The sequence below is a fragment of the Lycium ferocissimum genome, chromosome 2, assembly GCF_029784015.1.
Source record: "Lycium ferocissimum isolate CSIRO_LF1 chromosome 2, AGI_CSIRO_Lferr_CH_V1, whole genome shotgun sequence".
NCBI lineage: Eukaryota > Viridiplantae > Streptophyta > Magnoliopsida > Solanales > Solanaceae > Lycium > Lycium ferocissimum.
This window is the reverse complement of record NC_081343.1, coordinates 34,512,964-34,524,433: the sequence shown is the minus strand read 5'-3', so window position 1 is coordinate 34,524,433 and position 11,470 is coordinate 34,512,964. Positions and strand designations below refer to the sequence as shown.

General features: G+C 31.8%; 1 protein-coding gene across 1 annotated transcript; it reads right to left on the bottom strand.

Annotated features, from left to right (window-relative positions):
- Nucleotides 1-4,637: 4,637 nt before the first annotated feature.
- On the bottom strand, nucleotides 4,638-6,252 carry LOC132047533 (uncharacterized). The gene is made up of 4 exons (XM_059438564.1): nucleotides 6,222-6,252; nucleotides 5,482-6,092; nucleotides 5,266-5,397; nucleotides 4,638-4,706 (listed from the first exon to the last, which is right to left on the bottom strand). The coding sequence occupies exons 1-4, from the start codon at nucleotides 6,250-6,252 to the stop codon at nucleotides 4,638-4,640; spliced, it is 843 nt and encodes a 280-aa protein (XP_059294547.1).
- Between the last annotated feature and the right edge of the window lie 5,218 nt (nucleotides 6,253-11,470).

Below are 11,470 nucleotides of genomic sequence, written 5' to 3'. Positions count from 1 at the left end.
TACCAAAACTTTACGGAATCATCATCAAGTCCCCGAAGACAACGGAGACGTCATTTGGTTATACCGAGGAAACCATCGCATAAAAACGGCTACACTCTTACTTTACTCTCTACATTGTCAATTACTTTATCTTTATCATTCACTTTACCTACTTTAACGACTTTACCTTAAATTTTACAGACATCATTTATCATCGAGTCCCGAAAGACAGCGGAAAGCCTCTTTTATCATTAAAGTCTCCAAAGACAACCGGAGATATTATTATATCTTCTGCATAAACATCACTCATCATTCTGAAGACAACTAGAGACAATATTTGGCCACACGGCCTCGTCATTTCATAAGCCAGACGGCTTCATCCTCATCTTTATACACATATTATTATCATTTTATTCTATTTTACGCTTTTGACTTTACTCCAAACTTTACTAACGACTTTAATATGAATTTCAGGTAACTTTGCTTGTGACATTATAACACATCGTTCGTTGAGAAAACTACATCAAGATTCCGAAAATAGAGACATCACTTCGACTCATCAAATTTTCATTTTCCTAGCCATAGGCTCTACATTTATCTCACTTTATATTTCATTTTACATTGTACTTTATCTTACTTCATTTGCTAAATACTTTACCTTAAGTTTTGACAGCAAATACAATCTACACATTAATTACAATAGATGCAGCGCAATGTGGAACTCTCTCTTATGCAGTGAACTGGGGCAATATGCTGAAGAGGAATATCAAATTCACAAGCAAAGGTCACGGATCTACTCTCGAACTCAATTCCGCCTACGTCCACAAACAAGTGATACGTAGGGGTATCAAATTTTCTTTCATATCCACCGCTAAAACTCTACTCACTCAACTCTTTTCACAATCTTATATCCCTTTCTATATCCCATTCGCCATAACTTAACATATTTTTGAGAATGCATCTGTCTTTCCTACTTATGGGTGTGTTGTGCACCACATTTATAATTAGGAGGCTATAAACATACGTTCCATTCTCAAATATTCTTGTCACATGTCTTCAGCCCCTTGAGACTACAAATGCAATAGTAATACTCTTCTCAAATTTGAACTACATTCCTCCTACGCTCAAAAGTTTGGGCATACCTATATACAAATCACAACTCATCCAACATCTCAATACTCCACTAATCTTCACAACTCCCTAGTCTCACCATAATTCAACACTGGGGTAAAAAATGTTGTCAACATCACCCGCTTCTGTCGAACTATATATAGCCTGATTCTCATGGAACCCGAGATATGTAGGCAACTCGAAACCGGGGTTCGGCCATAATTTTTCCAACATCCCTTCTACCCACATAATCTTTTCCACCATTTCTTCTACCTCGTATTTTCTGAAGTTCTTCTGAGTTCATATCTGTTGGTCGGGACAAAATTGGCTACTACGTCAACTTCTTCGCTCAAAAACTCTTACATCATCTCCGGTCGAGAGGGGCAAGCTATTGACACCCAATTTTGTCCCTCCTTTGTTCCAATTCGTTTTCTTGAGCTTCTAAATTATTAATAAACTAAATATCTTATTTTTCGCCCTTACTTTATTACTATTGCTACTAATATATTATTATTGTTAAGTGTTATTACTTTATTAATACCTCGTACGTTGCTACTTGCTTATTACATATTAATCATAAAACTAACCTAGATAATATTTCTACTTTCTTATTACATGACCTATATATTTATAGTTTCTCTATTATTAGTAAATTTATAACATTAAATTATAGCTTATTACTATTAATTACTAATTGCATGATTATTCCATATATTTCCCAAGTTATTGATATAAAGAAGCTCAAAGAATGAATTAGGATAAGAGGAAAATGACCATTTAATTCAGCCCAAAACAGTCCACGTTTTACATCCAAAATAAGCCCACACCTTGAATTAATTTCGAACCAATCCAGCCCAAAGGAAAGGCCCAAAACCGAAGCCCTCTTAGAGTTTTGTTATCAGAAATACATTCAAAACCTAATCTCATCTTTCTCGGTTAAAACATCCTTCCCTTTCTCATTCCATTTTGGGTGCAACTTTCACCTTATAGCTTTTACCACAACGAAAATTGTTTTATCATTTCGTGCAAAGCTTGTACCCTGTGTGTCATTGTTCAAAACGCACCCTTTCTCTCTCATATTTTCAATGCGCCAAGACAAAAATATTTTTCAGAAGATTAGATTTTTCTCTGTATCAAACATTGATCCAACATTGCTTTTATTCAAAATTCAAATGGTTAGTTTCAATTTCCCGCTCAAGAGTTAAATACTAAGAAGCCCTAGCTTCCTGCTATAAATATCCCTCTTTGGAGCCCAAAAAGAGGGGAGAGCCGCCTCTCCATACATTCAGAAAAAGACTTTGCTACTTCTTCGTTCTTACCACTGTTATTATCCCTCAAAAACTCTAAAATATCTATTACAAAATTTTCCTTTCCGTCCCGGTGGACTTTGGCCGTGACAAAGGTTTTTGAACTCATTTGTGTCGAGTTTCTGATATGTTCATAACGAAAGAGTAGATTCGTGGCCCCGACGTCCCCGTTCACTGCACCTACAAGAGGTAAAATCCATTGTTATTCTGACTTATTATTTTGCTAAAATTCTGTTCTCTTAGAAAAATCATGTTTTAACGTCTTGTTGTTACCATTTGGGATTTAAATCCATGATAACTTTTCCTATTTTGTGTGGCTGCTATAGATGACGAATATTAAATAGACATTAAGAATCATGTCTCAGTTTCGGCTACTTGCTTATACCCGAGTATGTTTTCTTTGTGAAAGTCCCGTAGACTAAATCATGTTAACTCGGTTTCTAGAGTTTCGGAATGTAAAGTTTCATTTGATAGCATTTTAGCTTTATACTATTTTAAAGATCATGCTTTGTGTTTACCTTGGCTGAATTTGTTGTGGGATTCGTGATAGACATTTAATCGTGTTTGTGTTTTTTTCGGTATTAGAAACTATGCTTTGGGATACCTTCCAATTCTCGCTAAATAAATAACTTCCTGTGTTTTAGTATGATGCATTAGTAACATGATTAAACCATTCACCCTGCATATTATTTGACTACCATCACATTCTGTTTTAAGTAACCAACGCAATATAAAATACATGTTACTACCATGTCTTCATGAGATATAAAATAGGAATGAAGGTGTTTGTGTTTAAGGATAGTTCACTGTTAACGTTTTTTTCACAGCATAGAATCTAGATGTACTTGGCCATGCTATAATTTGTGTCTTGCGTAAAAGAACATTTTTCCTGAACTTCCATATTGTTGAATGACCATGTGTTTGTTGTGTTTATTTTATATACATTATGAAAGATTATTGTACTCTTTCTAATTCCCTTTTTTTTGGCGTCTCTTTTCTTTCTTGCATGAACACGGGAGAGCTCTTGAATTTTATTTTAAGACTCGATGTCGTCGCTAGGCCAGGGAATCTTCATTACCTCTCCATTACTTGTCATTTATTTTCCTCGCTCCCTCCTAAAATGCATCCGAACAGAAGTGAAAAGAGGGGTGAGGATAAAGCAACGGACTTTCTGCTATATTTTTGCTCTGCTATATTTTTGCTTCAGCTGTTACTTTAGACATTGCATTTGCTTTCTGTGATCTTTTAGAAATTTGAACTATTTTACACTTATGTGATCTTTGATTTTGAACAACATGATTGATAATTAGGCTTGTTTAGTCATATAGGTGTTAACTACAGTTAGTAACTAAGAAGACAATAGCATCTAGGTGTATATCCCTTATGTCGTTTTTTTTTTTAACGCATAATCTCAATCCTTTGTTAAGAAGGTTTTAACCTTAAGAGCATTTGAAAAAAAATTAATTTGGAGGATTTTGTGTTAACCGGATAGGTGGAGTCATCTCAGTTTCTTTTCTAATGTTATAGTCTCTTTGACAAAATTTAGTGTTTTCATAAGATAAAAATGTCGTCAACATCGTTTTCAAATGAGGAGATAGATTTTTGCAAGTTAAGATAGGGACCTTCTTAAACGAAATTGATACAAATGTTTTTTTTTCCTTTGAATATATTTAGTTAGTTATGTCCCTCTCAACACCTAGATTTTAAGCATTTTTACACTCACACCAGCCTTTTTAATTAACTCTAAGTCCGGTCGGTTAACCATTTTTAATGGATCTTAAAGGATGCTTAATACCTTCCCTTTAGATTAATTGAACCCTTACCTAGAATCTTTTTGGTTTCGTGGACTTTAAAACGGAGTTAACTTTAAACAATAACTTTAGTAAATTTTAGGTGTCCTAATTCACCATAAATAATTAGGTGGCGACTCCTTAACTTTAATTAACCCCGGAATTACCGGAATGTTGTAAACCATTTTGACCCTGGTTAAAATGGGGTATAACAAAGATATATTTTGTATATTTCTTGTATGGTGAACTTTCTTATGTATAAAACTTGTATATATAACCTGAACTAGTTTGATGTGCTCATGTATTGTGTGGTTGAGAATCTAAACCGGAGGCTATTCCTTTTTCTGACACACACAAAATATGTGTATATAAGTTGTATATTTTCTGTATATATATATACACAATTTTGTCTATATAGTGTATATTTTGAACCTGTATACATAACTTGATTTTAGACTTCTTTCATGTTCCTACTGCAAGTTTCAACCCTGAAGGATAAAATAGCAACAGATTGGCGTACCTGTTGAGCAACAAAGATTATTTTTTATACAAAATAGCAACACAAATGCACTTATGCAAAAAGGTATAGAAGAATTAACACAATCTTCCAACAAAGATTAGTCAGAATGAAAGAGTAGCTTTTTTATTCTAAAAAATCAGAGAATAGTAGTGTAAATGCATTATCTGCCAACATTTTTGCAACGTAAACAGTTGCTTCATTCAAACGAAAAAAAGAACAGGAAACAGTAAAGCATTTTTGGGACAGCATATGTTAGATTCTTGTTAGAGAATTTTTGCATGTCCTTCTGTTGTGCCCTTTTTGTCCACACCGATCACATGAGCTTGGATTCGTAGTAGGCAAGTACTAAAAAATTCCCTTGTATCGTTTAACCCTTGGTCTACCCGGTCTGCGTTTCCATGTCGGTGGTTTGACTATTTGATCTAATACCTCTGTTGGAACGTCTCATGCACTCTCATCAGGAAGTGGATTCATTGGCATTTCATATGCCTTCAAAGTATTCTCTGGTGTAATAAGTAGCGCAATAATTTTGCACCTCCATATGTGTGTAGCTCCATACCGCCATAACATGTGGACAAGGGATCCCGTCGACTTGAAATCGTTGGCAACTGCACTTCTTTTCACGCATGCACACTATGTTGCGCTTTTCAGCGTCTATAACTGAATATACATAATCAGTTGAAGCCATTACCTGAATTTTTACCAAATGTCATCAGTAAATCGGGGGGGGGTGTAGTCAGGTATATGAAATAAAAATGAAAACGGAATGCTTTACCATCATTTTATCCAAGAAAATGATATTCTCCTTCATTATTATGTTATATTTGTTCCCTAATTCAGTAAATGTTGTTGTTGTATCCTTTCTGTTGTCATTGTTCCATCTCATAACCAAATCCATCATGAATTCTAGCAAACTCTTGATTGGCAGGTCTCTTGCATGTCTAGTTGCTGAATTTAGGAACTCCGCTATATTTGAAGTCATCACCATGGATCTGTTTACTGAGGAATGAGCTATGGACCCTTTTTCATTGCCAACATCGATCAAGTAACCCCTCACCCAATTATCGATCTTGTCTGTATCTTCCATGAGGCGATCAAAATTTGCCCTCACGTATGCATTGGCCATTGCAAAAAATATGGGCTTTAATTGCTCATGGTTCTTCTTGAATCTAACTTTGATGTTGTTCCATAGGTGGTAGATACAATTATAGTGAGGCACATCTGGATATACATTCGAAGCAGCCTTCAAAATGCTGTCATGCCGATCAGACACTATGTACATGTTGTTCCTTTCACCGTAATCCTGTTTCAACTTTTGAAAAAACCAATCCCATGACGCATCATTTTTAGAATCAACAATAGCATATGCTGGTGGTAGGATTTTACCTGAATTGAGCAAATTAGAAAGAATCAATACTGTACTGACTAGCAAGAAATATATTAAAAAGATTCTTTGAACTGAACATAATAGCAATATTCAAACATGTCAGTAAAATGAAGTTTCACATAACTTACCTGCTGCATCGAGTACAGTAGCACACAACATGGTCCCTGCGTATGATGATTTAAGGAAAGTCCCATCAACCACGACAGCGGGCATACAATATTTCTATCCTTTGATTGATGCACTCAATGCGACAAAAGCATACAAGAAGTGCCCGTCTGCTGTTTTGTGTAACATTGTGAAAGACCCTGGATTTGTCTTATTTACCATATACAGAAAGCTGGCAGTTTACGATAAGATTCAGGTGGCGAACCCCTTAACATTTCAAGCGCCTTTTCTCTTGATCTATATGCTTTCTTGTAATTCATCCTAATCCCGTATTGGTTTATCATGTCTTCCGTGATTTTTGATGGAGTGTATGTTGATTTAAGATTGATATACTTGTTCTTCACCATTTTTGCAATGGTTACTGAAGTAGCATGACGTTGTGACAACGTTCTCTCCACAATTGGGCAAGTATGAACTTTCTCACCTTGAAGATTTCTAAATCTTGTTGACTTGAAGATCTAAAAGCCCATGTGCATCTTGTATCGACACATTTAAGAGAATACCTATTTAAAACATATAAATTATAATTTGCAAGTTCAGTCGAAATATGCAGGGCAGTGTATTGATACATATTTTATACAAAAATGATACATATTATATTAAAAAAATGATACAATTTTCTATTCTATAGAGGGGCACTGTGCTGATACATATTATATACACAAATGATACATATTACATACAAAAATGATACATATTATATACAAAAATGATACAATTTCTACTCTATACAGGGCACTGTACTGATACATATTTTATACAACAATGATACATATTATATACAAAAATGATACAGTTTCTACTCTATACAGGGCACTGTACTGATACATATTTTATAAAAAAATGATACATATTATATACAAAAATGATACAGTTTTCTATTCTATATAGGGCACTGTGCTAATACATATTTTATACAAAAATGATACATATTATGTACAAAAATGATAAAAAAATTTATTCTATACAGGGCACTGTACTGATACATATTATATACACAAATGGTACATATTATATACAAAATGATACAATTTTCTATTCTATACAGGGCACTGTGCCGATACATATTTTACACACAAATGATACATATTATATACAAAAATGATACAATTTTCTATTCTATACAGGGCACAGTGCTGAAGCATATTTTATACACAAATGATATATATTATATACAAAAATGATACATACCTTAGTGATTCATATTTTATACAGTTGCTATACATTACAGATAGGGAATCATACCTTGTTTTCAATGATTTGTCAATTTTAAACTAAAATCTCTCTCGTATTGTATAGTGCTTCATTACACTACATATTGTATCTTTGTTCCAATACAGTTGACCTTCTGCAATTCCCTTATGAAGTGAATCATTTATTATCTTTTCCTCAACTGCTATGTCCTCAAAATCATTTTCACTTCCATAATCAACCATAATAGCATCATCAATGTCAACTCCTTCTACAACCATAGGAGGAATCAGTACTCCTTCTATCCATTGATTTTGTATAGCAACTAAAGTTGTCCCAACAACATTCGATTTGAACATTCAGCAACATCTTATAATGTTATGCATAGTGGATATTCATTTATATCTAAGCTTTGTTTCTTCATTGCCATATACAATCGGCCACTCATATCATTGTATATTAGCATTGATCCAGCCCTTACTACATACTTAATCTCCATTAAAGTAGTAGTTGAATCCTTATCTAATTGTTTGTATATCTCACCAACAAAATACTCATAACTACAGTCTGAATTGATCAGAATTCCATTAATTGTGTAATTAACAAATTCATTGTTGTTCAACCAATTACCTCCATGTTGTATCAAAATTGGAAACAAATTTTGAGTTGAATTTGTAACAGAAGACATGAATTTCGTGATTTCAAAACCCTAGATTTTGTATCAAATTGATTTTTACGGCTGTTGTTTAAGTGTTATATAGGTTGAAGTTTGCACGTTTAAGAGTGATTGAAGGAGGAAATCACCTCAGAGTTTTTTGGTTTGGGTTTTTATTTGAAAATTGCCTTATTTAAGTTTTGGCTAAAGGATGGGATTTGTTTTATGGCTACATTCTGGGTTTGGGGAAACTTGGGCGAGCGGGTGGGTTTAATTTGGGCCGAACGGCCAATTGTGTCCTTTTCCCCAACATTTATATTGTCAACGTATAAAGATTAGATTTAAAAATAATGAAAGACGGTAAAAAATTACCCTTGACATATTAGAAATAGCTCAACAATACCCTACTTCCACCTAATGGATCAAACATGCCCTTCCTTCCACCTACTGGATAAAAAATGTCCTAAACATATTAGAAAATGGCTTTAAAATGCCCTACTTCCACCTATCGGATTAAATTTGCCCCTAACGTTATTTTCAGGCTTAAAATTGCCCCTCTATTAACGACATAATTATATGACATATTTTACCAAGCTTGAAATTATTAATAGAGTAAAGGGTAAGTAATCCCATTAACCCCTAAAAGTTTCATCCATCATTGGTGTTTGTCATAAGCTAAAACCCATTAAATTCTACTGGCATAAAAGTATCCAATATTCTAATTTCTTTATTAGGTTCACAAGTTCTCTTCAAAAAATTCGAAACCGAGTGAAAATGAAACAACCAAGCAACCCAAGCAAATACTATGAATTCTAGCGAACAACATCGCATCATCATTTTGTGTAAAACCATCAGTGCCATGGAAGGTGTTTCTATGAATTTTTCAGAGTAATATAATTGGGGATGGTTGGAATTTTTTTTTTTTAAAGTATGTTTATGAAATAAATTTAAAACAAAAAGTATATTAGAAAGGGCATATTAGTCACATCACATTTTTTATATTTATAGCTATATTATTTTAAAAGCATGAATATAAATGTTGGTTGACGAAAATATCTTTTAAATATTAAACGACTTTTATACCCTTTTAAGTTGAAATTTTCACTAACTAATAATTTCATATTGTATGAAATTGATATATTAATTTTTCCCTAATATCTAGGACTTCGAATTCAACTGAAAACTAAATTCTTCCGAAAACCAACGTACTTCTCTAACTTTCTTTTCTTTTTTTAAGTTTGAGTTATTAGATTACAAGGATTCCTACTTACTTATTATTAGGCAACTCATTTCAGCCAAAATAAGTAATTTTTTGAATTTTAAAAAGTTAGCAAACTCAAGCAAAATAAAACTAAGATAAAAGTTTTAGTGTACGTAAAATAAAAATAAGAACACGTGCAATTTGTATAGATGAAAAACAATCTCATTAGTCCAATTAAAAAAAATTCAAGATATGTGTTGGGTAACTCAGCCGTAAGCACAGTAAATAATTATAAGTTCAATCACATTTATCATCACACTATACCTTTGATAAAAACAATCAAGTATTCCCTCCGTTTCAAAAAGATTGTCTTACTTTTTTATTAACTAGTATTCGTACCCGCGCGATGCGCGGCGACCGGCGGGTATCAAATGAAGCTAATCATAAAAAATTATTAATATCTTACTTCAATTTAAATAAATTTGTGAAATATTAAATTATAATCTTACTTATTTGAAATATAAGATAATATTATTTTAACAAAAATCAAAATCTTGTTATGATTAACCTTGTTCATCATACAATCCTGATTATTTATTGATCTATGATATATAAAAAATCATATCATTAAAAAAAAAAAAGTTTATTTGACACAACTACAATTAAGTAACTTACTCTAAATGTGACCCTAAAAGAGCTTATGCATGCTATGTCTTAGAGTTAGAAATTAATTTATATTTTCAATTTTTAATGTGGTACTTGAATTTATTTATATATGATATTTTTAATTTTGGTTCTATTTATTATGTCTTTCGTTATATGATCTTATTGATAATATAATTTTTTTATAATAATATAATTTAAAATATTTTTTATTTCAAATGCTAATATATGATCTTATACTCTGAGAAGTTACTTGTTCAAAGTACTAAAGCAAACATTCTGACTGCAGAGCAATAACTCATTCCCCAGTAACCTAATCTATATGAAAATAAAGATAATACATCATATAATCACCCAATAACTTTTATGTCCTATATCTTTCTATATTACATTATTCAGTATCAAAAATTATAAAATGATTAATATGAATTTTTATTAGCTTACATTTGGCTTAATATACTTATCGAGTACTCTCCCGATTAATTATTGATCTATGACATATAAAAAATCATATCATTACAATATATATATATATATATATATATTTGTCTACTCGGGATTCTTTTTTCTAATTTTTATTCTATTGCTCACAATCCTTCTATTTTTAAATTATGAATAATATTTCATGTATTATTTAATTACTTCATTATGATCTTAACTTTATGCAAAAAAATATAAATACCCTCATCTCTCTCTACCCACCCCCCCCCACCCACCCACCCTCCCCCTCCCTCTTTGTTCGTTTTTTCTACTGTACTTTAATTATTTTTTTCTCCATTTAACATTTTGTATTTAAATATCGTGTATTTACTACAAAAATAGATAATTTAGATAATATAAACTAAAAATAAAGTTTTCTTAATATTGAAATGAAATTGAATTTATCCAAAAACTTTATTCTATGGCTCGAAATACTTTTATTATTTAAATTTATCCATTAAATTTTGTTAGTATTATTTATTTAATTTATCGTATTCTTTAATTAATTCAAAGTTTAAATATCCCGATACCATGTTTGTTCTCCTATTTATATGTTCTTTTCCTACTGTGATATTTTATTTAGTTTTTCCATTTACTGTTTATATGCATAATAAAAAATGATAAAATTCATATAGATTTGCAGACGACCCCAATCTAATCCATTCTGTTAGAAGTGGTTATGGTTTAGAATTCAAGTTAAAACTTTCACCTCAATTGCAATTAATTAATCTTTCTATTCAATTTCACAAAAAAAAAAAAAAAAAAAAAAATCTTTTATAAATTCAAAATTTATGTTATACAATTTTTATTAATTTTGTCCTAAGATTTAGAAGTATTCCATAGTGCACTGAGATTCTCCTGGATATGAATTTAAAGGAAAAAGTAAATTTTTTTTTAACTAAACTCAAAGCGCCAATAAATGAACATTTTTACAAAATGTATTTTTGAACATTTTTTGGGTTGTGATTTAACATTCATTATTGTGGCTTACTCGCATGTACTCTAAAAACTATGTATCTTTC